The sequence below is a fragment of the Narcine bancroftii genome, chromosome 3 (assembly GCF_036971445.1).
Source record: "Narcine bancroftii isolate sNarBan1 chromosome 3, sNarBan1.hap1, whole genome shotgun sequence".
In the NCBI taxonomy this organism is placed as follows: domain Eukaryota; kingdom Metazoa; phylum Chordata; class Chondrichthyes; order Torpediniformes; family Narcinidae; genus Narcine; species Narcine bancroftii.
Window position 1 is genome coordinate 225,858,190 of NC_091471.1, and position 27,885 is coordinate 225,886,074.

The following is a 27,885-nucleotide window of genomic DNA, read 5'->3' on the forward strand; positions in this document are numbered from 1 at the left end:
ACACGTCCGCAGATCCCCTTATATTCTTTACTGATCTGTTGGCGTTGCCAGTTGCTTCTGTGCGTCAGGATTTCAATGATGATTTGTTCATTCGTTCCTAAAATTGAACAAAGAAAAAATGGAAATGGAAAAATGGAAATCAGCTTCACAGTGTATTTGGCTGGAGTGAAAGAACACAGTTTTAGTCCAATATCCCTGAAGCATTTCCATGCAAAACAACAGGAAAAGACAGTCACAAAAGAAAATAAGTTCTGGAGCCAACAAAGTTAAACAATATACTACCAAAGCTATTTTGTATTTAAGAGAGACATTCTGCAAATGTGAACAGTACCAGCTTCACCATCCTTGGTGTGGGCAATGTAATGAAGTAAAACTCTTTAATACAGTAAAATCCCCATTATCCGAAATTCAAGCAACTGACAAAAAACAAATTTGCGGAAAATAATTAGGTGAAAAACACAAAAGTTTAACATTGGTGGCCCCAATTCCTGTAACGTGCAGTCACACTTATTTGACATCTATTAGTTCCCATAGGTTAGATACCTGGGGGGGGGGTTCTTACTTAGAGTATCTAGATCCTCATTATAAAATGCATTTCAGTCAATAACATACTTCCTTTTCTGTTCACATAGAACATCATTGCATGATACAGACCCTTCAGCCCACAATGTTGTGCTGACCCATGTCAACCTACCCCAAAGCAATCTAATTTTTCCCTACGTTACACCCATGAAGATAAAAAAAAACAGTATTTTGAATTAATAATTAAAGAAACAGTTACATTCTGACTGGCAATGATGGAACCAGTATTGCGACCGGTCACATCACTGTCTGGTATGGAGGTCCCAGGGCACAGGGAAGGAACAGGCTACGGAGTGAGGTAAACTCCACCAGCACCATCATGGGCATCAGTCTTCACCCATTAAGGCCATCCTTTAGAGTGAGTGCCTCAAGAAAGCAGCCTCTAACATCAAGGTCCCTCACCAGCCAGGCCATGCCCTCTTCTCACTGTTACCATCAGGAAGGAGCCTGAAGACACACTCTCAACATAACAAAATCAGCTTCTTCCCCTCTGCCATTAGATTTCTGAATGGACAACGAACCCATGGACACTACCTTTCCTCTGGTATTTACGAGATGGTAATTTTTCTCCTTGTTCTGCACAATACTGCTGGCGCAAAGCATCAAATTTCATGACACGTGATCACAACAATAAACCCAATTCTGATGTTGACCTTGTATGTGAATTCATTAGTGAACTTGTGAGATGAGTTCAGAGTTCAAGTTGTGGATGTTACGGGACTAGGTGCTGCTGATGGTGAGAGCCATTTGGTTCTGCAATGGAACAATTCATAAGCTTTCAAACATTCTGGGAAGGTGGGAGCGCACCCTAATATGGAGTGTTGAATGGGGACTGATATAGGGTTGTGGGGAGAGAGGGGGGCAGTGGGATCAGCGTGGGGACGTCCTGCGCGGGCCGCCCCAGCACTGACAGCCTGTGCCGGCTACCCCAGTTTAGACAGCCAGCCATCCCAACCCTGACAGCCCGAAGGGACAGGAGCCGGAGTGCTCTCCGAGGCACCTCCCATGAAGCTGTCCCTTTCAGATGGCCAGCGTTGCGCTTTCAGCGCTGCCACTTGAACGGCCATTCCACAGGTCTGAATCTGCTTCTGCAGAATCCGAGCCTGAACTTGGACAGTAAATGGTAGAGTCCAGGAAAGTGTTGTATGGGTGCATCGTTCCCTGAAAATGGTGACTCAGGTGATGAAGAAGGCATTTGGCATCATTGTCTTCAGTGGCCAGGTTACTGGATACAAAAGGTGGGACATCATGTTTCTACTGTAATAACACAATGCTGCAGAAACTCAGCAGGTCAAGCAGTGTCCTTTACATAGCAATGGTAAAACTGATGCTTTGAGCTTGAGCTCTTCATCAAGGTATGGAAAAAATGTTGGCAGGTGTCCGAACAAAAGAATGGGGGGAGGTGTGGTCGCAAAGGCAGGAGGTAATAGGTGGAGAAGGGAGGGAGGGGACAGGAGCAATCAAGGGGAGGAGGAATGGCTGGGTGATTAGAGAGGGAAGGGAAGGAGAACTGAAAGGGGAAAGAAAGCAGGGAGGGGGAAGAGGAGAGCTGTTTAGCAGAAACCAGAAAAATCAATATTAATGCCATCTGGCTGGAGAGTGCCCAGATGGAAAATCAGGTGTTGTTCTTCCCATTTACAGGTGGTCTTGGTGGGATAATACGTGAGGCCATGGACTGACATGTGAATGTGGGAGTGTGACACAGAACTGAAATGGTTGGTGACTGGGAGGCCTCTGTCACTGGTGCGCACAGAACGAAGGTGCTCAGCGAAGCGATGTCCCAGTCAGCAGATATACAAGTGAAGTGTTGCTTCACTTGAAAGGCCTGTTTTGGGCCACAGACCGTGGTGAAGGAAGAGGTATGGGTGCAAACGTGGCACCTCCTGTGGCCACATGGGAAGGTGCTGGTGGATGGGGGGAGGAGAATGGTGGGAGGGATGAGTACACAAGGGAGTCACAGAGGGAGCGGTCCCTACATAAGGGAGAGAGGGGAGTAGAGGAGAAGATGTTTCTGGTAGTGGGATCCTGTAGAAAGTGCTGGAAATTCCAGATATGTTGGATATGTAGGCTGGTGGGAAGGTAGGTAAGGATAAGGGGAATTCTATGTTTGTGGCATCTGGGGGCAGAGGGGGCCAGGGCAGATGAACAGGAAATGGAGGAGATGCGGGTGAGGGTTGAGTTGGTGGCGGTGGAGTGGAAGCCACGTTTGTGGCAGACATTTTGGAAGATCTAGACCAGAAGACCTCATCTTGGGCACAGATGCGATGGAGATGGAAAAATTGAGAGAAGGGGATGGAATCCTTGCAGGGGGAAGAGTGTGAGAAAGTGTAGTCCAGGTAGTTTGGAGGGTTTGTAGTACATGTCGGTAGAAAGCCTATCTCCCAAGATGAAGACAGAGAAGGGGAGAGTGTTGTTGCAGATGGGCCAGGTCAGTTTGAGATCAGGCTGGATTTTTTTTCATATTTCCACTGTACATGGCCTTGGTGGCAACTGCTTGGAGCACTGTGTGTTGTTCCGATTGCCCGCTACAGGAAGGATATCAATAAGATGAAAGGTGAGCGGAGGAGATCACCAGGATGTTGCCAGGGCTTGAGTTATCAGGAGAGCATAGATAGAAGGGGTTTCTAGTCCCCAAAGTGCAAAAGGCTGAGAGGTGAACTTAGAGAGATTAATAAAACCATGAAGGGCATAGATAAAGTGAATGTCCATGGTTTTTTCCCCAGGGTAGATAATTCTAGAACTTGCTGATACAGGTTTGACATGAGAGGAAAAAGTTTAAGATGATCCCGAGGAGCGGCTTTTACATTCAGAGGGTGGTCTATATCTGGACCAAGCTTCCAGAATAAACTGAAGAAGCAGACACAATTTTGACGTTCAAAACACATTCAGACAGATGCATGGATAAGAAGGGCTGAGAAAGATTTGTACTATCTGCAGGCAAATGGGACAAGCTCAAAGTGCCAACTTGGTGAGCAGAGACGATTTGACTCTACGAATCTATCACCTGGGCAAAATATTTTAGTATCCTGTTCATCTTCCTAATTACTTCTCATTCCAGCATATTAAATTTTTACCTGCTTGTGCAAGGACTTAATGGAAATTGAATGAGCAAATCTGCAGGGAGGTAGCAGACAGCTGGAGGAAACATAAGGTCATGATAGTAGGGGATTTTAACTTTCCACACATTGACTGGAACTCCCACACTGTAAAAGGGCTGGATGGCTTGGAGTTTGTCTAATGTGTTCAGGAAAGTTTTCTAAATCAATATGTAGAAGAACCGATTAGAAAAAGGGCAATACTAGATCTCCTATTAGGGAATGAGACAAGACAGGTGACAGAAGTGTACTATATGTAGCGGAACATTTTGGGTCCAGTGATCATAATGCCATTAGTTTCAAGTTAATTACGGAGAAGGATAGGTCTGATCCTCGAGTTAAGGTTCTAAATTAGAGAAAGGTCATTTCTGAGGAAATGAGAAAGGATCTAGAATGTGTGGATTGGGTTAGTTTGTTTTCTGGTAAGTGGAAGACCATCAAAGATGAAATTTTGAGAGTACAGAGTTTGTATGTTCCTGTAAAGAATTAAAGTTAACAGGCATAGGGAAATGTTCTGGGGATACTAGGGATCTCGTTCAGAAGAAGAGAGAGGCGTATGTAAAGACACAAAATGCTGGAGAAGCTCAGCTGTCAAACAGTGTCCTTTATGTAGCAGAGGTAAGGATACAGAACCAACGTTTTGGGCTTGAGCCCTTCATCATCAAAGGTGTGAGAGGAATAAGGAAAATGTTTGATGTTGTAGGAATGTTGTCTTATAAAGAGTTTAAAATAAGAAAACAGAAATGGAAAAGGAGGAAAGGTAATGATGGAAAAACGGAAAGAGAAGATAAACAAAATATAAAAGGGCTACGCTGAACTATATGACTTTAAATATTAATGGAATACATAACCAAATTAAAAGGAAGAAACTACTTAATTTACTGAAAAAGGAAAAAATTGATATAGCATTTATCCAAGAAACACACTTAACTGAATTGGAGCACAAGAAATTAAAGAGAGATTGGGTAGGATATGTAACAGCAGCATCGTATAATTCAAAAGCAAGAGGAGTGGCTATATTAATTAGTAAAAATGTGCCATTTAAAATAGAAGAGGAAATAATAGATCCAGCAGGGAGATATGTTATGATAAAATGTCAGCTCCTAAGTAACATAAAAAACAAAGAATTTGGAATTGACTTGGAGGATGCACAAAAAAGATTTGTTAAGATAGCCCTAGCCGTAGCAAAAAAATGTATTATGTCAACCTGGAAATTGGAAGATAATTTGAAAATACAACAATGGTATATAGAAATTAATAAATGTATTCCATTAGAAAAAATAACATATAGTTTAAGAAATAATATTGAAATATTCGAACAAATATGGGAGCCTTACATTAAATACAATAGCGAAAACCTACCGGGGACAAACATTACCTAAGTTGATGGAAGGAGAAGGAAAGAAAAGAATGGACTCAGTAGAATTTCTGGTGTAATTTTGTTGAATGACAACATTGTCTGACGGGTTTAATGCAACCTAGATTATATACCTAAAATGGATGAGAGGGGGGGGGGTGGGGGGGTGGCTTGGGAGGAGGGGGGTGGGGGGGAGAAAAAGTCACTGTATATGTGTGAAAAAGAAAAAGTGTATATCATGGCTAATGTGATTTATGGTGTGAAAAATAAAAAATTTTAAAAAAAAGGTGTGAGAGAATATCAGCAGGTGGGGGGGGGGTTTACTTCTGACTACTACAACAACTCTGTGAGAGCTCTTCAAGGGATGTCTACCCTGTAGAAGTTCACCATTGCACTCTGAACCCCTCTCCCTCCCCCCCCCCACCTTTTTGATTGGACATGTGTCATGATATCTTATGATGTACAGTATATTTCACCTCTAATAATCAACTTATATCCAAACCAATTTGCACCCCCACTTCCAGAATGTAACCCAGATGCGTTGATGCATGGCTGTGTGTGTCTATACATAGACACACACACATATCTACATATGTATACATACATACATATATATATTATGCATAAACACACACACACACACACACATATATATATATATCTATATATATACATACACATATATATATATATATGTATATATGGAGAGAGAGGGAGAGAGAGATAAATTAGCCTTGTACTATTATTGAGTACTTCATAACTTCACTATTCTTCTTATCAGTCAGCTTATGGCGATTGCTACACATTTCATAAAAAAAGGTTCCCTATCAATATAAATGGTGTGAAAAGTTTGATGTAGAAATTAATTCAGTGTTATTTTAAAATGAAGATTCACATTTAACCAATGCTTACCTAATCCTACGATTGCACCACGCAGACTATTAGTATCCCTGCCAACGTTGAAGCAAGCACAATCTTTAATGGTTCCACGGGTTCCAACCTGTCGGAATGAAATGATTAAAATAATATTTGTAAAAAGGTCTTTAACTGCTCAACTCTCTTTTACTGGAACACAACACTGATCCTTTATTGCAGGTTGCATATCTTGAGGATGACACTATTTATTTGTAAGAAGCTCTGATCTGCTTCTGATCCAAGTAGTGAAATTCTGGTCTTGTAATAATGCGCCTGACACAATTCAGTGTGTGGAAGTAAAACAGGAATGTCTGCAGACACCGTGGTTGAAGTTAAAGATTGAAGGAACTATTCATACTAATCATCCAAGACTCTCAAATTCATCAAACAATATATATTTATTCATTTGTGTAGATTAAATACTTATCCTAGATATGTACGGTTTATCTGTATGTGTTACATCTGGTTGTATGTCTGCGTGTTTTTGCACCGAGGAGTGGAGAACGCTGTGTCATCGGGTTGAACTTGGACAATCAGATGTTACTATAATTGAGAAACACAATACTGGAGAAACTCAGCAGGTCAACATTGTACTTTATCAGGCAAAGATACATAGCCAACATTTCGGGCTTGATCCTTTCATCAAGGTATGGACAAAATGTGGGCAGGTGTCCGAACAAACTGGTGGATCATGTGGGGGGAGGGGCAAGGAGAGCACAATTCATCATGCTATTATAATACACCAATAAATTATTGTGGCCCAAAAATCATGCAATATTCAGCAAAGCCACCTTTACGTCTGCCATGAACAACAAAGCACTTTAAGGTGGGATGTGAGTGGGAAGAGAAGGTTGAGAATCACTGCTCTGACCCAATTTTTGCTGAAATATTTTGCTTGAGAAAAATGGTCATTGACCCATTTCCTTTGGAGTTATGAAACCAGGCACATCACGAGTCAATTATGTACGATTAAACCAGTGGTTTTCAACCTTTTTCTTTCCACTCACGTACCACCAAGTCTTGCACACATAGGTCACCAACCAGCAAGCCCTGAAAAGATTCAGAGGCAAGTCGAAGGCAATAGTGTGGCCACCGTTCTTGCAGAAGGTCTTCAGCGTGGAGGCTGCAAAAAGCTGTCGATGGCTGGAGCGCGACTGAAGCTCCTTATCCGGCAGGATGAGGAGGTTTATCCTTCGGATGCCTTTTCAGTCTGGCCTCCTGGTAGCTGAACCTACATGCTGTTCCTGGGGACTGAAAATCCAGGTGGAGCAAGTTGATGCTGCCTGAACTGGTGTAATCACTCGTATGATATTACCCTTGCAGACCAAAGTGTCTCTGTTGATACTGTGTCTCTTAGTCTAGAAATTAGAGGACCGTAAAACCATGTTATAGAGATATCCAGCACAGAAACACTGCTGTCCATGTCTCTCAAGCCAGTCCCTTTTGCATGCACTCTCTGATCCAGCCCTCTGGCTCAAGCCTGAAACATTGGTTATGTATCTATATAAAGTACACTGTTTGACCAGCTGAGTTCCTCCGGCATTTGCATTTTTACTTCAATCGCGATGTCTACTGACTTTCGTGTTTTATCCGTCTCTGATCTACGTGGTGAGAACTCTTTCTGAACCTGCGGGGATGTCCTAACATAAGCAGCAAAACGGAAGCCAAACACTTCCCCGGATAGCTGTGTCCCAGGGCCAATTGCTCAGTCCTCCAAACAATTGGTTTTAATGTGATACTGACAGAAAACTGAAAGGTGGTCCTTGCTGATCATTCAAGTCTTCTGTACACCTGACAGGGATTCCAGACGTGGAAAATGTGACGAGGAGTCCTATCTTTTCAAATAAAACACATGCAGCGAGTCAAATTTTGTCAGCTAAGGTTTAATAACAAAACAAAGTTCATGCTCATCGCTGTTGGCAGTGCCTGGTGAACTGTTCATGATCAAAGATAGCGATTGCATCAAAATTCCACCAACAGGACAGAAACATACTCACAAATGCATTGAGGGGAACTGGAGCCACATCTCCTCCTAAAGAAAATTGTTCACCGACATCACCACATCCAACCAGATCATATCCACCAGTAGGTGCCCAGATTTCACTCCCCCCACCAGTGGGCTGCCAGCAATAAAAAATAAAAAGGAACCAATTGTAAGTTAAATATCTTTAAAACAATATGATACCTTTTTATTCATTCACACTGTTACGAGCCCAGACGACCCATAAACACAGCAGCAATAGATATTCACCAAGACAAATGGTTACTTAAACAAAACTTGCTTTTAATTATCTTTAAACATGAAAGCACAATCACACTTTAGCTTAAATAACCTAACTTAACCCCCTTCTAATTCTAAGCGCATGTGTATGTAATGTGTGTGGAAGTTCAGAAAAGTTATTTGGTTCACAGTCCAATCTCACTTCTCATTCCTCCAAGTTCAATGGTTGCAGGCAACTCTTGTACTGTGCACAGAATTTAACATGCATAAAGTTCACCAGGCTTTGGTGCTTGAAAGGTAACTGGTTACCACTCAGAAAGGTTCTTATCGGTTTTCAGAGACAGATTTATTGTTCCAGGACATCCACAACTGATTTACTTCCATCAGCCACTTCATTGTCTTGCTGATGAAACTTTCCCGCTCAGGGTTCTCCAGATGATAATCTCTTTCTTTCAGGTCACCAGTGTGCCTTTTTGTTTCCCTTATTCCAAGTGAAATATTAGACAGCCAGTCCTCTCCTCTTGCATGAACTACAAGGGTTTTGACCAGGCCGTCTTCCTGATGGGGTTTCTCCACAAGCTTGCCAGCTTGCCCTGTTCCAGTCCCAGCTGTTTCTGCTGGCTATAAGACTGTAGAGGTCTCTTTCTCTCTCTCTCTGAGAGAAAGCCTGTTTGACTCTCTCTGCTTGCAAAACCACATGACCCTCCTAGAACAGCAAGTTCCCCTCCAGATAATCTGCGGCTCCAACAAAATCTTTCATCTATTGTCTTTGGTAAACAACAATCCATTAGTGAAGTCTGTTGAGTATTCTCCAAAGCTCTTGCAAAAGCTGTGGGGCTGTTATGTCTGGCATGAGAAGAGCACCAGTATTTAAAATGAGATCTGTTTTGAAGTGTTTGTATGTGACCTACACAAAAAAATCTGCCCCACTTTATCTCCCCAAAACGTATCTATATACTCTGTCACCGCAATTAAAAAAGAATTAGTGCTGGTGGATCTGCTGTAACGGCAGAGTGACTGCTGCTGACAGCTTGTGGAGAGCGGGGACTGAAGTCTCAATGCTCCTCCACGGGTTACAACCACCCAGTTCTACAACTGATGGCCCTGTACAGGCTTTAAATGACCTGTTAAAGGAGCCGGCGGTGGCTTACTTTAAAATCTCACGACTGGAGGTATGGGCCCGTAAAGGCGGCACCCGTGTTTGGCAGGGGCCATGAGGGGTTGCAGACCCCGGGGAAGTAGAGGACTGGCTCAGGCCACCAGAAAATGTGGAGACCACCCTCTGTTCGAGAGGAAGAAGCAGAGATGACCCGACCCGTGGGGCTGTGATCGCGGCGGTGGACTGGTGAGGGGCACTGAGGCTGAAGAACACACAGGTGGCAGGCTGTTGGCCACCCGAGGTAAGGAGCCCACGCAGGCTGAGGGCTGCGGCCGACTTGCGGTCAAAGGACTCCACACCGGGCTGCGGACTGCTGGAGACTGGCTTTTGGCTGGTTGAAGTGGGGTCAGGAATGGAACCGGGATGTGAGAAGGTTCCAAGGGTCCTGAGGACTTCCTGAACATGTCAGAAGTTTGAACCCGGAGCTCGGGTTGCCAATGGATTGGACTGAAGGTTGTGCGGCTGTGGAGTCTGCAGGAGCACTGGAGGTGAAGCCATGGACATTCAAGTGACTCTCAGGGGCTCACTTTTGCTTCTCTGACTGTAGGAGGCACCCAACAATTTCCGCTGATGGCGAATCTTTGTCTGACTTATGATAGACTAAAAGAAATTTTGTGTAATATTACATTTACTGTTTTATTACATGACAATGAAATAATCTTGAATCACAGGACGAGGGTGTGATTGTCACAGCTAACACATTGCACACCCATAGTTGCTCATGAGATTGTGGTGGTAAGTGTGACAGATTATGTTATATTTTATATTGTATATAGCTATGTTTTAAAGGAAATAAATTGTGTTTTTTTTTTAGTTAGCTCACAAAAAGATACGAATACTTCACCATACAGATCTCATTTAAAATGCCAAGCCAGACAGTGCAGACTCCCGGTGCCTTTGTAAAGACAATGGAAACTGCTTTGCTGAAGGACTTCACCAGTAGGTGTTAATTGGACATGCTCTGGAGTATGAACAGACTTGAAGGTTAAGTCTGGTGCCACAGTCTGTCTGAGTGTGGTTGGCTGTTCCTGGAAGGTCATGTGGTTTGGCAAGCAGAGAGAGTCGGGCTTTTCTCAGAGAGAGAGAGAGGGGGGGGGGAATGAATTGAGCTCTACAATTCAGCAGCAGTTGAGATTAGAACATGACATGAGGTCTTAGTTCAGCTGGTCAAAGCCCTTGTGCTCCAACAATAGGAAATGGCTGGCTGTATAATGACATAAGGGAAACAAAAACGAACTCTGTGGTTGTGGTGAACACCTGCCAAGCTGCCTGTCTCCCCTCTGGTGAGCCTTGCTGTACTAACATTGGTTGTACATTATCTCTACTGTTAAGGACACTTCCCTTGGGTATAACTGAGTATGCACCTATTGTCTTTCATTATTGTACCATGAGTTTCTGCTAATAAAAGCCATAATTATTGTTTGACCACATCGTCTTTTTCTACTTCATCAACTGGCACTTCAGTGGTGACCTGGAGAAAAGAGGTTATCATCTGAAAAACCCTGAGGGGGCAATTTTCTTCGGCAAGACACTGAAGTGGCTAATGGGAAGGAATCAGTTGTGGGTGCCCAACGAGCAACAAATCTCTCGCTGAAAACTGACAAGAACCTTCCTGAGCGGTAACCATTTACCTTTCAAGCACCAAAGCCTGGTGAAAATTCAGAAATGTTAAACCCTGTGCACAGTATAAGAATTGCCTGAGGAGTGAGAAGTGAGATTGGACTGTGAATCAAAGAACTTTTCTGAACTTACACACAGGTGTGCTTAGAATTAGAAGGGGGTTAAGTTAAGTTAATAGTAATAAGTTAAAGTTTGATCCTGTTTTTATGTTTAAAGAACATTAAAAGCAACTTTTGTTGAAGTAACCATTTGTCTTGGTGAATTTCTATTGCTGCTGGAGTTTGGGGTCCTCTGGGCCTGTAACAGAAGTCACTTTTTAAATGCCACACTCCATTGATGAAGATGCCGTGAAATGATGAAGAACAGAAATATACTATATTTCCAAGTCAGCACAGTAAAAACATAGAAAGGAATACGATGGTATTCCCAGATGTTGCTGGTATTGTCTTTTCAGTTGATAAATTGGGAGGTGCTTTTGAAGAAACCTTGGTAAGCAACTTCAGAGCTCCTTGGAGATGGTTTGCCATGGTGATGGAGCAGGTGAACATTTAGTGTGGTCTTATGGTGTCAATCAACAATAATGTTTAACAACGTTGTGGTTGATTGACAACATAAGGGTCAGTAACGGTCTAGAGCAGGGGTGTCAAACTCAAATTCACGGAGGGCCAAAATTAAAAACTTGGACTAAGTCGAGGGCCGAACTAAATATTTATTGAAAATTTTCAACAACATCTGCATGTTTTCTCTTCTTTCAACATATGTAATGTTAAACTTTTTTCTTATTAAAATAAATGTTTAATAATAGTTTTGGATTAACTCTTTCCAGAAGCATTAACAAATGAGAAATAAAATATTCAATAAATAATATTTCTCTATAGAGGATTTGTCAAATGTTGCTAGTGTGCTGTCGAATAGTAAAATCTGAGGGCTATTGAGAATGTGGGAGAATAACATGATTCCTGAAACAATCAAATGGGTGACTGATTGTGGGCATGAACTCTAGCAGGGTTATTTGCCATGCCCTTTTTCCATTGGTACAGATATCCTTTGATTTACACACTTTTCAAGTTTTATGCCTAATGAGCTTGTATCCAGGTGCAGGACCATTTTTAACCAGGAATATATTTATCACTGTGACATGAAACTATTGGAAGATCGTTTTATCTTGAGATTAAAGTTCATAATCCTTACTCAGGCCTGTGTGCGGGAGGGTGGGGTTTGCGGGCGATCGGGTTGGACAACAACAGTGAGGGGGCATCAGCTCTCGCTGCAGGGCGGCATCTCGGCGGATCAGCGGCCCCGTCACCGTGAATCGCGGGTCGGCCTGCGGCAGGGAGGGGGAGTGGGCAACGGTCCTGGCGAGGTCAGGCCCCCCCTGAGTTTCTCTCGGACCCCTCCCCCTTGACCTGCTGAGTTTCTCTCGGACCCCCCTTTGACCTGCTGAATTTCTCCCGGATCCCCCTTTGACCTGCTGAGTTTCTCCCTTCTGGTGTTTTTACGAGAACCACAGACTTTCACTCATACATTGATGAGAGGGATCAAGGGCCAAACATTGTCAGGTACCTCTCTGCTGGATAAAGGATACAGTTTAACCCGCTGAGTTTGTCCAGTGTTGAGTTTTCACGAGGTAGAGTCAAAGGGCCGAAGGGCCTGTTTCTGATCTGTAATGTTCTACGGACCCTGCTCTTCTTTCCGTGCCGGTGTCCCAGGACCTTTCCAGGGCAGTCTCCGCGCTCAGGACCGCGCTGGGATCCCGGTCAGCGGTGGAGGAGCAGGTGAGCGCAGCTAATCCCGATCCAGCCCACGCCACTCCCGAGATTGGCGTGGGGTTCCACCCTGCCTGCCCGACCAGCCTTGCTCTCCACGTGTACTCCGGGTGCCCGCCGCTGGTCCGGTGGGAAGGCGCAGGGCGGCCGGCACCCCCATCGCCCAGCGGGGAGCCCCAATCTTCCCTCCGGCGTCCCGACTCCATCTGCAGCTCCAAGAAACGCTGTGCCACTGGGGTTCCGGGCGCTGGGAAGCGGCCTTGGCTTCCCCTGACACCGGCCAGGCCGCGCTGCGGTGGGGGGACACGACAGCGTGTTTATAAAACCACCCACCACTACTTTACAAGGACCAGGATTTTTCTCTCTCTCTCTCACCCTGGGACACAGCAGTTACTGTGCATGCGCTATACTGGCGCGGCGGCCAGCAGGCCACCTCTAATACATTTTTGATATGATCTTGCGGGCCTAATATAATTATAATTATATCGCGGGCCAAATTTGGCCCGCGGGCCAGAGTTTGACATGTGTGCTCTAGAGTGTCTTGGCTGGCTGCATCACAGTGTGGTAAGCTGTAAAGCACCAGATCGGAAGTCAGTACGGAGGGTGATTAAAACTGCTGAGAAAATCATTAGGCTCTCCCTTCCCTTTAACAAAGATATCTACAGGCAGCAGTGCTTAAAGAGGGCTCAGAGAATCACTGAGGACCCTAACTACAGTATCTTTGAGACACTTCTTCCAAGGAAGAAATACAGAGCCTAAAAACCAGGACCTCCAGGCTGAGAAACAGCTTCTTCCTGCAGGCAATGAGACTGTTGAACAATTCTAGAAGCCGTAATTTATTTATAGGTATATTTATTCTGCATCATTACATATAGATGCCGTTTGTGCGTAATGTGTACTGTGTGTCTGTGTGCGCAGTATGGTACAGAAATACACTGTTTCATTGGATGGTGTACATATTTTAATTTTTTTTTAACTTAGACATTTTTAGCTATTTCGGCCCATGAATCTGTGCTGCCCAATTTACACCCCATTAACCTACACCCCCAGTATGTTTTGAACAGTGGGAGGAAACTAGAGCGCCCGGGGAAAACCCTCATAGACACGGGAATAACGTACAAACTCCTTACAGACAGTGAAGGATTCCTACCCAGGTCCCAATCAGCTGTAAATGTATTGCGTTAACCACCAGGGGTACAATGCTAAATTTTTAGGTGCCGGAGCTCACCAAAAACAGCGACAAGGAGGTGCTGGAGCCGTCCCATGAGGTGTTTGGAGAACCCCCCTCCCTGAGATGCCTGAGTGATGCTCCAGTGAGCTCCAGCACTGCTATCTGCTAATCCAACCCAAGGATGCGTGCTTAGTCCATTGCTCTACTCATGACCGTGTGGCCAGCCGCAATTCCAAAGCTATCTTCAAGTTTGCCGATGGCTCCACAGTTGTTGGCAGAATCACAAACGCCAATGAGGAAGTGTACAGGAGGGAGATAGATCAGCTCATTGAATGGTGTAACAACAACAACCTTGCGCTTGACATCAGCAAAACCAAGGAGATGATTGTGGACTTCAGGAGGAAGTCAGGGGAACACGACCCAGTCCTCAATGAGGGCTCAATAGTGGAGAGGGTCAAGAACTTCAAATTCCTGGATGTCAACATCTCTGAGGACCTGTCCTGGAACCTCCATGTTGATGCAATCACAAAGAAGGCTTGCCAGTGGCTGTACTTTGTGAGGTGTCTGAGGAGATTTATTTTGTCACTGAGGACTCTTGTAAACTTCTGCAGGTGGACCATGGAGAGCATTCTGGCTGGTTGCATCACTGCCTGATAAGAGAGGCACCAACTCTCAGGCCAAGAATAAACTCCAGCGGGTTGTTAACTCGGCCTGCAACATCACGGACACCAGACTTCAGTCCATCAAGAGTTTCCGGTGCTGTATCGAATCTCTTCAGATACCTCAGAACCAACCTCCTCTCCTCACTGCTGTCAAACAGATTAATCTCCTTTGCTGCTGTTCCTGCTGCTCCCATGTCAGATTTCCCTAAATCTATGAATCTACCTCTGTAACAAAGCCACAGGAGAAGTAGGTGCTAGAGCTGAGGAAACATTTCAAATGCTAAAAGGCCAAGACAGAGTAAATGTGGCAATGATGTTCCCCATGTTGGGGGAGTCGAGGTCAAGAGGGCACAGCTTCGGTATAAAAGGGCATCAATTTAAAACAGAGACGCGGAAACTTTTCTTTAGCCAGAGAATTGTGAGTCTGTGGAACTTTTTGCCATGGGCAGCTGTGGAAGGGAGGTGGTTGGGTGAATTTAAGGCAGAAATCGACAGGTATTTTATTAGTCAAAGCATCAAGGGTTACAAGAAGGACAGGGAATGGGGCTGAGTGGGAGGATGGATCAGCTCATGATTAGAATGGTGGAGCAGACTTGATGGACCAACTCCTGCTCCTATATCTTGTGTATTATATTATGAATACACTCCCATTCTCCTGTCACACGGAGCACGACTGAATTTTCCTGATCCATCCGCTCAAGCCGTCGCCCAATTGCAAGCTCTAGCCTTGAGTATATCAGGTGAGGTCTCTGGATTACCAAACTATATACTGCCATACCCAATCCTGTATATGGGAACGGATGCGCACTTCACCACATCATATCACACACAATTTTCTGCAACAATAAAGAGGTTGATTTTTGTAGGTGTCAAGGAGAAGGAGGAAAAGAATTTGTGGTCTTTTACTATGTGCCCAAACGTCCTGTGCAAGATAGCAGCACAAGCCAAATAAGGCAGTATTGTAAAAGCATCATATTAGAGAGCAGGAGCTCATTGACAATCAAATTTCACGATGTTACATGCATTTATTTATTAAGCAAAAAAATACAAAATATAATAAGCATTAATGGACCAGAAAATAAACAGATCTAACCTGGGGGTCTGAGCTAGAGGGAGAGGTTGAGCAAGTGAGGGCTTTATTCTTTGGAGCACAGGAAGATGAGGAGTGATCTCATGAAGGCGTACCAACTCATGGGAGGAATAGTTCGGATGAACGCAGAGAGTCCTTTGCTCAGTGTAGGGCAATCAGTCACCAGAAGACACAGGTTTACAGTGAGGAGAGAGAGAATTAACAGGAGCCTGAGGGGAAGTTTTTTTTTTAAACACAGCAGGTGGTGAGATTATGGAATGGGCTGCTGGAGGAAGTGGTTGAGGCAGTAAAAAAAAATGTAGGAAAAAAATTGGATGGATGCATGAACAGGATAGGTTGAGATAGGATGATATGGGGCAATTTTGGTAGGTGCAGGCAAGTTGGGCCGGGTGGCCTGTTTCCCTACAGTATGGCTCTATGAATGGTAAATATACGAACCATATGCATAACATCTCTAAATAAAGAATGACAACCAACAACGACTCTCCTTCAGTATTGGAGTCTATGTTCTCTCAGAACAAACAATTAGGTCTTCAAAGCAAAGGCATCTGTAAACTATTTGGATGTAACTAAGCTAAGGGTTGTTCCTTTTCCCAGATTGAAGTAAGACACACATGCCACTTAATAACCCACTTTGCTAAAGTGGACCTATATTCCTATAATTTTATGCATCTCGGAAAGCTCCCCGAAATATAGTTGTGTTAAAATTTAAGATCTATGATATCTATTTACCCATCATTAAACAGAATTATAGTGTTATTCAGCAACGTTTCCCACCCTCTTCTCCGCTACCCCTCAATCCTCCTCCCCCCCTCTCCCTGGCTACTCTTACCCTTCTCTCCTTCCCTGACCCCCTCCCCCTACTTCCTCCCCACTCTTTGCCCCCCTGACCTCCTCTACCCCCTCCCCCTCCTTCCCTGCCCCTCTGACCTCCCCCACCAATCCTCCCTCCAAACACCCTCAACCACTTCCACCCTCAGACCTCCCCAACCCTCCTCTTCCCCCTTCCCCCAGCACCCTCCACAACACCGATTCCCACTCTAGCCCCTGCTTGGATTTTTGACCCCCTCTCTGCGACAGAATGCTCAGTCCTCCGTAACGGCCTCACCATCGTTCCTCTCCGCCCACATCTCAATGAGTTCTGCGCATTACCGGACTCTTCATCCATCGCCTCTGGGCCCACTTCCATAACCGCATTTCTCCATCTCCCGCCCCCCCCCCACCCCACCACCCAAGACCCTTTCTCCTCCTGGACACCTTGTCCTGGCCAGCTGCCCACTCTGGACCTATTTTTTTTCTAATGGCCACCAAGGCATCAACCATCTCAACTTTACCACCCCTCTCTCATATTCCAACCTCATCTCCGCTCTGGGCTCCCCGACACTTCCACTGCAGAACACACAGACCGCCAGATCCTCCCAGCCAAGCGCACAACGCAGCCCACTCCAGTACACCTTTTCACACATTTCTGCAGCTCCTCATCTCCACCGCGCTCTCCCATCCAATGTTCATCAATTAAAAATTGTTGCATGGTTCAGAGAAGCTGCTGCAGCCACTGCTGTACCACCATTCATCCAGAACCTTCTCTCAATTTCTCCGCCTCTGCTGCATCTGTTCCCAAGATGAAGTCTTTCAGTCTCCAGAGTTTCTGAAATGTCTGCCTTCTTACACAAACATAGCGTCCCCTCCATCACCATCAACTCAGCCCTCACCCGCATCTCCTCCATTTTACGCTCATCTGCCCCCAGACGCAACCAACACAGAAGCTCCCTTGTCCTCACCTACCACCCCACCAGCCTCCACATCCAACATATCATCCGCAGGAATTCCCAGCATTTACTACAGGATCCCACTGCTCCTCCCATCTTGGCCTTCCGAAGGGATGCTCCCTCCGCCATTCCCTCATGCACTCATCACTCCCCACCCATTGCACTCTCAGCACCTTCCCCTGTACCCATAGGAGGTGCAACTCCTCCCTCACCATGGTCCGGGGCCCCAAACAGGTCTGACTTACTGCATCTGGCGCATCCTTTGTGGCATTCTCTACATCGGAGAGACTAGTCTCAGACTGGGAGATCGCTTCGCTCAGCACCTCCTCTCCGTTTGCAACCACAGCGACCTCCCAGTGGTCAATCATTTCAATTCCAGGTCACACTCCCGCACTCACCTGTCTGCCTATGGCCTTGTGTACAGTCCCGCAGAATGTAGGAACAACACCTTATTTTCCGCCTGGGTACACTCCAGCCACATGGCATGAATATTGACTTTACAGCTTTCCTTTAAACCTGCTCGCCTTTTCTCTCCTCTCCCCCCTTTTCCTGTCTTTCCAGTTCTTTCATCCAAAGAGGCCTACATCCCCCCTCCTCCTCATTGTTGCTGTCCCTCTTTTCTCTACCTATCATCTCTTTGCCTTTGTCACTACCCCCCCCCCCTCCTCCTACTCTTTTGTTTGGATGCTTGCCAGCATTTTCTCATACCTTGATGAAAGACTTCAGCCCGAAACATGGGTTCTGCATCCCTGCCTTTGCTACATGAAGGACAGGGTTTGGACCTGAGCTTCTCCAACATTTTGTGTTTTTACTTCGACCACGTGTTGACAGAATTTTGTGATTTACTTCAGTAACAGATGTTGTTTGCCCAATTCCCACTGTACCAATTCTGCTGAAAAATCACCTCCCTCCTCTCACCTCCCTTCTTTCTGAACTTTGTTTCCCTTTTCAAGTTCTTTTTCGCTTTTCTGCTTTTGTTTCCGTTTTTAGTCCCACCAGTTGACAATCATGAAAAACCCCTGCCTTTCTTCATTCATTTGGTGACAATTATATCATTCAGACATTGACTCATTGATCCAGAGAAAGGTTTCTCTCCTGTTTACTTTGTCATTTTGAATAGCTTCAACAAATGTCTTTCTTTAATCCCAGATTGCATTAGAGTCCGAGCTACTCTGGTATCTTCCTCTTAGCACGTTTTCTCGCTGCAATCATCCTTTCCATTTTTTCCGTAGTTTTCCTGAAGTACTGAGCCCAATGTCGGGCTCCATATTTGGAATGTGTTCGTTCAATGTTATCTCTGCCTTTGAAAAGTTTCTTCCCAAATTTTATAACCAAACCCCTCTTTGACTTCCATCTCCGAAGTCTATATGCCTCAAACATGGCACAGTACAGAACAGGAAAGTGACCCCTTGGTCCACAATGTTTGTGCCAATCTGGTCTATATCCTGTTTCACCTTGTATTCATACATGTGAGTTCTTAGACAACATATGGATGAAGGAAATGGCTCTTTACTTTAAAGTTGATATAAATAGCATGAGGCAGGTCATGCGTCTCCTGCTCTGTGTTGGCCCCTCCTGGCAGGCAAGTCTAATCAAACAGTAAGGCATTGCTAGTTGTACTATCACTACATCTCCCTTAAAACAAAAGTAGCTCACTTTTAATTAATATGTTTCCTTTGTATAACTCTGCAATTTTAACTTTAACATCAAGAACTTACATTTTCATTATTATCAACATTATTAACATTTTTTAAAGTTGTTTTGTGTGTTTATATTTACATACACTAAAACCTGAAGAGTGAATAAGATAGCACTACTTCATTCTAGAACAGGAGTCTTTAAATTTGCTTAATGAGTCTCTTAAGAGGTCGTGTCTTGACGATCTCCTGATTGATTGTCCTTGAATCTGAGTTGTTGCCTCAGACGATGTCTTCGCAGATGTACATTCAGGTTGTTCAACAGTATCCATCTTTCCATCTATTGTGGTTGGTCCCATTTGAAGATCTTGATGAGTTATTCACAGTTCTTGGTTGGACTTCACAAAGGACAGTTCTCTTCTGAGTTCATAAGTTTGTTTTGTCTTTTAGTCTTACTTGGTAACCAGTGTGGAGTTCCAGTAGGTTTTTTGTTCCTCTGTCAAAGTAATACTTTTGCTTTTCTTTCCATTGTTCTTTGAATTTCCTCACTTTCTCCCCCTCTTTTGTTTTCGGGAGGTTCTCCTGAATGGGTAGGTTTGATCTTAACCTACATCCTATGAGGAGTTGTGCTGGTGACATACCACACTTGAGCGGCATTGTGCAGTATACTAGCATGCTCTGGTAGAAGTCTGTTCCACTGTCTTTTGTCTTGTACATTGGTCTTTTCACTGTCTGTAACGATTTTTACACTAGACCATTGGACTGTGGAAAATGAAGACTTGATGTGGTGTGTACAAATTCCCATTCTTTGGCAAATTATCAGAACCTTAAATTGCAAAACTGGGGTCCATTGTCTGCGGAGACCTCGCTTGCCACGCCATGTCTGGAGAATATGGTTTTCATACCTGTTATTACAGCATCTGCAGTGGTGATGTTCAGTCTACACACCTCCGGATACAGGGAGTAATAGTCTGTGACTACAAGATAGTCCTTTCCTTGACATTCAAATAGGTCAGCGCCTACCTTCTGGTAAGGTCTGTATAGTGCTGAGTGTGGCTTCAGTGGTTCTGCAGGATTGCTTGCTTGATATTTCTGGCATATTGTATAGTTCAACACTTAATTTGTTATATCATTGTTGATTCTTGGCCAGTATATCACCTCTTGTGCTCTTTTCTTATACTTTTCGATTCCGAGATGTCCTCCATGGATCCATTTTAGCATCTCTTTTCTCAGACTCTTTGGGATAAGGATTTTGCTTCCATTGTAGTTCCAGTACTCTGAAACGTCAAGTGAGCAGTCCAGCTTCCTGTTGGGCCATCCATCCAAGATGTTTTTTTCTCAGTTGTCTCAGTTTTTCATCTTTGTTTGTCTCTGACTTTATGGGCTCCATTTTTGCATCTGATATAATCATATAACAATTACAGTACGGAAACAGGCCATATCGGCCCTTTGAGTCCGCACCGATTTAAGTGAAACTTCACTAGTTTCACCTACCTGCTCCCTGTCCATAACCCTCTAAACCCCTCACATCCATGTACTGGTCCAATCTCCTCTTAAATGACAGAATTGACCCTGCTGCAACTACCTCTTCTAGAAGGTCATTCCACTCAGCCACCACTCTCTGAGTGAAGAAGCTTCCTCTTATGTTATTTCTAAAGTTTTGCCCATAACCCTTAACTTATGACCCCTTGTTCCAATCTCCCCTACCCTCAGGGGGAAGAGCCTAATCACATCTACTCTATCTATTCCCTTCATAATTTTAAATACCTCTAGCAAATCCCCTCTCAACCTTTTAAGCTCCAACAAATTAAAAACTCAATATACTCAATCTTTCTCTGTATTCTAGATACTGCAATCCAGGCAACATTTTAGTAAACCTTCTTTGCACCCTCTCTACCTTATTTATATCCTTCCTATAATTTGGAGACCAGAACTGCACACAATACTCCAAACTTGGCCTCACCAATGCCTTAAGCACTCTCAACATCACCAACCATCTCCTATATTCTATGTTTTAATTTATAAAGGCCAGCATACCAAAAGCCTTCTTCACCACCCTATCCACATGGGAATCCAACTTCAAAAAACACTGAATCGTTATTCCAAGATCTCCCTCTGTTTCTCTCCATTCCTCAATGCCCTCCCCTTCACTGCATACATCCTATTTTGGTTATTTTTCCCAAAATGAAGCACCTCACACTTATCTACATTAAACTCCATCTGCCACCTTTCAGCCCTCTCTTCCAAACAGTCTGAATCTTTCTGCTGTTCATGAAAACCCTCCTCACTATCCACAACTCCCCCTATTTTTGTATCATCTGCATATTTACTCACCCAATTTACCACCCCATCATCCAAATCAATAATGTAAATGACAAACAACAAGGGGCCCAACACCAATCCCTGAGGCACACTGCTCATCACCGGCCTCCATCCTGACAGACATTTGTCCACCATGACTCTCTAGTGCCTATCTTCTAGCTACCGTTGAACTCATCTGACTACCTCAACATCTATCCCTAGTGACTGAACCTTCTTCGCCAACCTTCTACGTGGAACCTTATTGAAAGCCTTACTGAAATCCAAAGAGACCACGTCTACTGCTCTATCTTTGTCACCTTTCTAGTCACTTCTTAAAAAAATTCAACTTGTGATCATGTCCACAAAGACAGTCACATCGTCATCCATTTTGGTGTTTGCGGGTTCTCTCCTGTTAACAGCTCTAGACAACACTGTGTACATTAGCTTACCCGGAGTATACGCCACATTCAGTCTATAGTGTTGCAGCCCAATCATCATTCTTTGTATTCTAGGTGGACATTCATTTAATGGCTTTTGGAACAATACAATCAAGGGCTTATGGTCAGTCTCTGCACTAATTGCTTGCCCTGACACAAACTGATGACATTTTCCGCAGGCGCATGTGATGCTGAGCAGCTCCTTTTCAATTTGAGTGTATCATGTCTCCACGTCTGTCATTGAGCGTGATGCATACGCAATGGGTTGCCAGTCATCATATTTTTGCAGAAGAACTGCACCGAGCCCACTATGTGATGCATCTGATGATATCTTGATGGGTCTCGATGGGTCGTAAAACCTCAGAACTGGTTTCTCTGTGAGCAGTTTCTTTAGTCCCCTCCATGACTTTTCATGGTCAAGATTCCACTCCCATTCAATGTTCTTTTCTGTTGGTCGTCTCAATGGAGCCATCTTTTCTGAGAGATTGTATATGAATTTACCAATAGAGTTGACCATTCCCATTAAACCTCTGTACATCCTTTTTGCATTGTGGACTTGGCATGTTCCCAATAGCGGACATCTTTCTGGGATCTGGTCTGATGCCTTCACTGCCAATAATATCTCCTACAAATGTTAATTCTGTCTCCCCGAGCTGGAAATTCTCTTTACTCAGCTTCAGGTTTGCTTTCCTTGTTGCTTCCAGTGCTTTCCTTAGTCTCTCATCATGCTCCATTTTCATGGTTCCCCAGACTATGATGTCATCCATTGAGGTATCAACTCCGTCCAGGTGCTCATAGACCATATGGATGGTTTTGTGATACACTTCAGAAGCTGAGGCAATTCCGAATGGTAACGTTAGGAATCTGTATCTGCCAAATGGACTATTGAATAGGCACAGTCTTGAACTTGCTTCATCCAATTTGAACTGCCAAAATCCTGATGATGCATCTAACTTGCTGACATACTTTGTATTTGCAAACTATGACATGATTTCTTCACGCGTTGGAAGCTTAAATTGTTCTTTCTTTATTGCTCTGTTTAGATCTCTTGGATCCAGGCAAATTCTAAGCTTTCCATTCTTTTTCTCCACAACAATGAATGAACTCACCCACTCCATTGGCTCATCTATCTTCTGAATCACGTTCAGGCTTTCCATCCTGTCCAACTCTGCTTTTAGTTGCTTTGAAGCACAAATTGAACTTTACTGTGTGGATGTATTTATTATCAGTGGCACATGTTTATCCACTCTAATCGTGTGTTCCCCTGGAAGGCAGCCTGGACCCTGAAATAGGTCATTGTTCTATTTCATGAGTTCATCATAGACTGCCTCTCCTTCACTTTCCACAATGAGGACTCTTTTCCCCAGGTTCAGTTTCTCACTGGCTGTATGGCCTGTACATCTTTTGATACCACAATGAATGTTTGCATGTGCTCTTTGTCCTTGTGTTTCACTTTGACCACGCATTCTCCTTGCACTGGTATATTGGTACTTGAATATCCTGTCACCTTCACTTTTGTTCCATACATCTTTGGTCTGGGTCTAGTCTTCTTAAAATCAGTCTCTGATATTACATTAATTTGTGCTGCAGTATCCAATTTAACTGAAATATATTTGTCATTAACTATTAATCGCAACATCCAGTCTCTGTTTTCTTTCTTGTTTTCACTCACAACATCTACATCGAATTCCTCTATCTCCTTTTCATCTACTGCATGAACCTTGCTTTGTTGCACTTGGTTACTACAGCAATGGGCCTAATGGTTGCTTCTGTTGCATATATTGCATGTTTTACCATATGCTGGACACTTTTTTGTTAAGTGTTGTGTACCACATCAACAACATGGCTTTCGATTGTCCCTTTCACTTTTGTTCGCTGGCCACACTTCTCTTTCCACTTTGGCGTGCTCTTTGTTAAGTGGTTTATGTCTATTCATGCTCCCTGCATCCAAGTTGCAGCTAGTTTTAATGAACAGCTCTTTTGCCTGCTTTTTTACAGTTTCTGTAGCCATACTGAGTGCTATGGCTTTTTCCAGGTCTAGATTTTGCTCTCTCAGCAGTCTTTCCCTTAGACTGGTCTGTGAGTGGGAAAGGAAGGTTGAGAATCACTGCTCTAGACGCAATTGTCACTGAAATATTTTGCTTGAGAAATGTTGTCAATGGCCTATTCCCTTTGTAGTTATGAAACCATGTACTTTACGAGTCAATTAGGGATGATTAATACTGTGGTTTTCAACCTTTTTCTTTCCACCCACAGATGACCTTACTAATCACAGAACACCTATGGCATAGGGATTACTTCAAGTGGTATGTGAGTGGAAAGAAAATGGTTAAGAACCATTGGTTTACAGTGAGGTCTTTACAGTATCTCTAAGATGGGAATGTAAATATTTCAATAATTTCCATGTGATATTGAAATTTGGGACAGTTGGCGTAGCAGTCAGTGCAAATACTTTACAGTGCCAGCGATTGGAACCAGAGCTGTGGTCATTCCTTCTCTCCTATATGGATGTGAGACCTGGACTCTGTACCAACGTCACATCAAACAACTGGAGAAATTCCATAAAGCACGCCATCTGTTCCATCCTTGGCAAGACCATGTCTCCAACCTGGAGGTTTTGGGTCACGTAAAGTCCACTAGTATTGAGTCCCTGATCATCAGAGCCCACTGTAGGCCTCACCAGCTGCTCTCTAACCAGAAGGAGACCTCAAGGTCTTCCATGCAAGCAATATAAAGATGCTGTGAAGGAAACCCTATTTTACTGTTGCATCCAGCCAAGAGAACAAGAAGCTGTGGCTGCTGAGAGATCCCGTTGGTGAGCCCTGTGCTATGAAGCCTACACCAGTTTTGAAGACAGCCACAACCAAAAACTGATGGAAAACTGTGAACAGCGTCACAGGGCAGCAGCTGCAGTTATTACAAAAACAAACTTCCAGTGCCCCCAATGTGCTAGACTCTGCAAAGTCATCTTCGTGTCCACAGATGAACTGCCCATCATCGTGCCTTCTTCGAATCAATGGACTATCATTTGAGTTGGTGTAACAGTTAGTGCCATGCCTTTACAGCGCCAGTGATTGGGACTTGCGTTCAAATCCCATGCTGTCTGTAAGGAGTTTGCACTTTCTCCCCGTGTCTGCATGGGTTTTTCCCGGGGGCTCTGGTTTCATCCCACAATTGAAAATGTATACGGAGGTGTAGGTTAATTGGGTGTAAGTTGGGTGGCATGGACTTGTGGGCCAAAATGGCCTGTTAACATGCTGTATGTCTAAATTAAATTTAAAATTTAAATGAAATTCATCTTAAAAATCAGCATCTAAAAATGTATGTGAAGCATTTTTCAGTGGGAAAGATATTCCCTCAAATTAAATTGTTGCAATTCAGAGATCTCTATTCAGACAACTAGCATCTCATCCTGCAAGGGTGTTCTTTTTGATCTTAAAACTTGTTGATCTTGCTCCCTAGACAGACTTCATATTAAATTTAGCTTGCAACTTACCCATGCGGAACACATTTCTGCTTCACTTGACTATGTTAAGGATGAAAGTGCTACAAAACAAATAAGAAATAGGAATGTTAGAGTCTGTGACAGGGAATCTGAAATATGTTTGCATACATTTTACTGATTATCCACCAATCTCTACAAACCTGGCGCTCACACAGATATGTGGGTAAGCAGTTGGTGAAGTACTCTCATGTTCCAGGGAGCTGCATAAACAACGCAGGGAGAAAACACACACACACACACACACACACACACACACACACACACACACACACACACACACACACACACACACACACACACACACACCCTCCTGGAGGATCTCAGCCACTCTTGCACCATTCATTGCAGGTAAAGATACATTACTGATGCTTCAGGCCTGAGCCCTTGCTTGAGGTAAAAACAAAAAGCAGGCAGGCATCTGAATTAAAGACTGGGGAGGAAAAAGGGAGAAGAATGGGAGGGGGAGGGAGATGAGGCCAACAGAAAAAAGGTGCTCATTGATAGGAGGAAAGGTGAGAATAGATTTTGGCTCTATGAAACAAAGAGAGAAAGAGAGAGAGAGAGAGGGGGGGAGGGAGGGTGTGACAGACAGACAGAAAAAGAACTGGAGGAAAGGAGTCAGGGATAAGAAGATGGGAGGGGGGTTTAATAGAAACCAGTGAAGTTGATGTTAATGTCATCCACTTGAAGGGAGCCCAGGTGGACTTTGAGGTATTGTTCCTCCAATATGTATCAAGCTATTATACTGCCTAGTTCTACTGACCTGTACACAGACCATATCCATCCATAACCTTCCCATCAGTGTACCTGACAAATTGTTTATGTATGTTAAAATTGTGTCCACAATCACTTTTGCTGGCAGCTTGTTCCACACTCCCACCATTATCTGTGTGAAGAAGTTCCCAAAATATTTCCTCTTTCACCCTTAAGTCCCCTGGTTTGTATTTCACCTAACCTCAGTGCCAAAATCCTACATGCATTTACTCTGTCTATGCCCCTCATAGTCCTAAATGTTACAGCTGCCTGCTCTGCAGCAGGTCGTGAGCAAATCATCAAGGATAGACCTACTTCACTCTCACAAATCAATTTGTTGCAAATACATATGCCCATCACAACACTGAGAAGTGCCCATTGCACGCTTCTTGGAGAGCCTCACTGAAGATGGGGGGATTAACCCTGGTTCAGGGAAGAGAACAGGATGGTTGCTGAGAACAGCACCAAGTCATAATGAGTTCACAGCCTAATGAAACTCCAACAGTGGGCGACATGGTGCTAAACAGGAAAATAATGCTTTCCATAGACAGATCTAGGCATTGTCACGATGAACGAATCATGGGTCCATGAATAATGAAAGACAAATGAATGGTCAAGGCTCCAAGAGTATCCTCATGCAGGTGAGTTCTGATCCTTTCACAGTCATGTTTAGCCAGAAGTTGCAAACAGATGATCCACCTAGGTTTCCTCCTGAGATCTTCACCATTGCAGAAACCAGTATCAGTCCAAATCAATTCACTCTGCACCATTATGACATTTTCCCATTTTTCAGTTCATTTTATTTGAGGGGGACCATCCTTTTAAGAGAACAGATTTAACAACTTGCCTACAGGATTTAAAGTGACTGTGAAAATAGAAGCTAGCTTTGGACATCATGTTCCCTTTTACTGGATACCTTTGCAGAGTCAACACAAAAGCCCTGGAGAAGCCAGGTGCAAAGCCCATGTGACCAGCTTCCTTTTAAAAAAAAGGCAACACATCCTTTGTTCAGGAGGCCATTTTAAGGAAGCAGCGCAAGAGTAACGAGCTCTTCGACCTCCTTTGTGGGACTGAGAAACCCACTTGGCCTAATTGAGTGGTTATAGACAAATTATCAGTGATCCTCCTGTTATTATAGAGGGATGAGAGACCACTTTGACTGACCCACGCAAAGGGTTTTAAAGTTGCATAAGAAATTCTGCATGCTACTTCGACTGACCCACTGTGACAGAACATAGATAAGTTTTGGAAGATAAATTGGGGCAGGGATTGTTGATGTAGATTACAAACAAACACTTTTAAACAGATTTTATTTAAAATACTGGAGCTCTGCTAATGAGCTTGTCAGAGCCGCATTCTGTCTGGAAGAGAATTTGCTGTTCTAAGAGGGTCCTGTGGTTTTACAAACAGAGGGAGTCAAACAGGCTTTCTCTCAGAGAGACAGATATCACTTCTACAGTGTTACAGTCAGCAACAGCACCTTGGACTGGAACAGGACAAGCTGGCAAGCTTGTGGAAAACCCCATTTGGAAGATGGATTGTGAGTGCTTAGTTCAGCCTGATCAAAGTCCTTGTGGTTCATGCAAGAGGAGAGGACTGGCTGTCTATTGTTTCACTTGGAATAAGGGAAACAAAAAGGAACTCTGTGGTGACGTGAGAGAACCTTTGAGGGGGCAGGTTTTGTCAGCAAGACAATGAAGTGGCTGATGGAAATAAATCAGTTGTGGATGTCCTGGAACAACACATCTCTCTCTGAAAACAGACAAGAATCTTCCTAAGCGGTAACCATTTACCTTTCAAGCACCAAAGCCTGGTGAACTTTATGCATGTTAAATTCTGACCACA

General features: G+C 43.9%; 1 protein-coding gene across 12 annotated transcripts in view; it reads right to left on the reverse strand.

Annotated features, from left to right (window-relative positions):
* The window catches only part of LOC138758187 (annexin A3-like), a 127,565-nt gene that overhangs the window by 74,112 nt on the left and 25,568 nt on the right, over positions 1-27,885 (reverse strand). For 6 of the 12 annotated variants that reach the window (XM_069926755.1, XM_069926757.1, XM_069926756.1 and 3 more), the window contains 4 exons: positions 25,279-25,328; positions 7,947-8,069; positions 5,947-6,034; positions 3-97 (listed from right to left, as the gene is read on the reverse strand). In XM_069926755.1, coding sequence (XP_069782856.1) covers positions 3-97; positions 5,947-6,034; positions 7,947-8,069; positions 25,279-25,293 — 321 coding nt within the window. In that variant the 5' untranslated portion in view covers positions 25,294-25,328. The remainder of the gene's footprint in view (positions 1-2; positions 98-5,946; positions 6,035-7,946; positions 8,070-25,278; positions 25,329-27,885) is intronic. The other 6 variants (XM_069926760.1, XM_069926763.1, XM_069926762.1 and 3 more) reach the window with 1 other exon arrangement.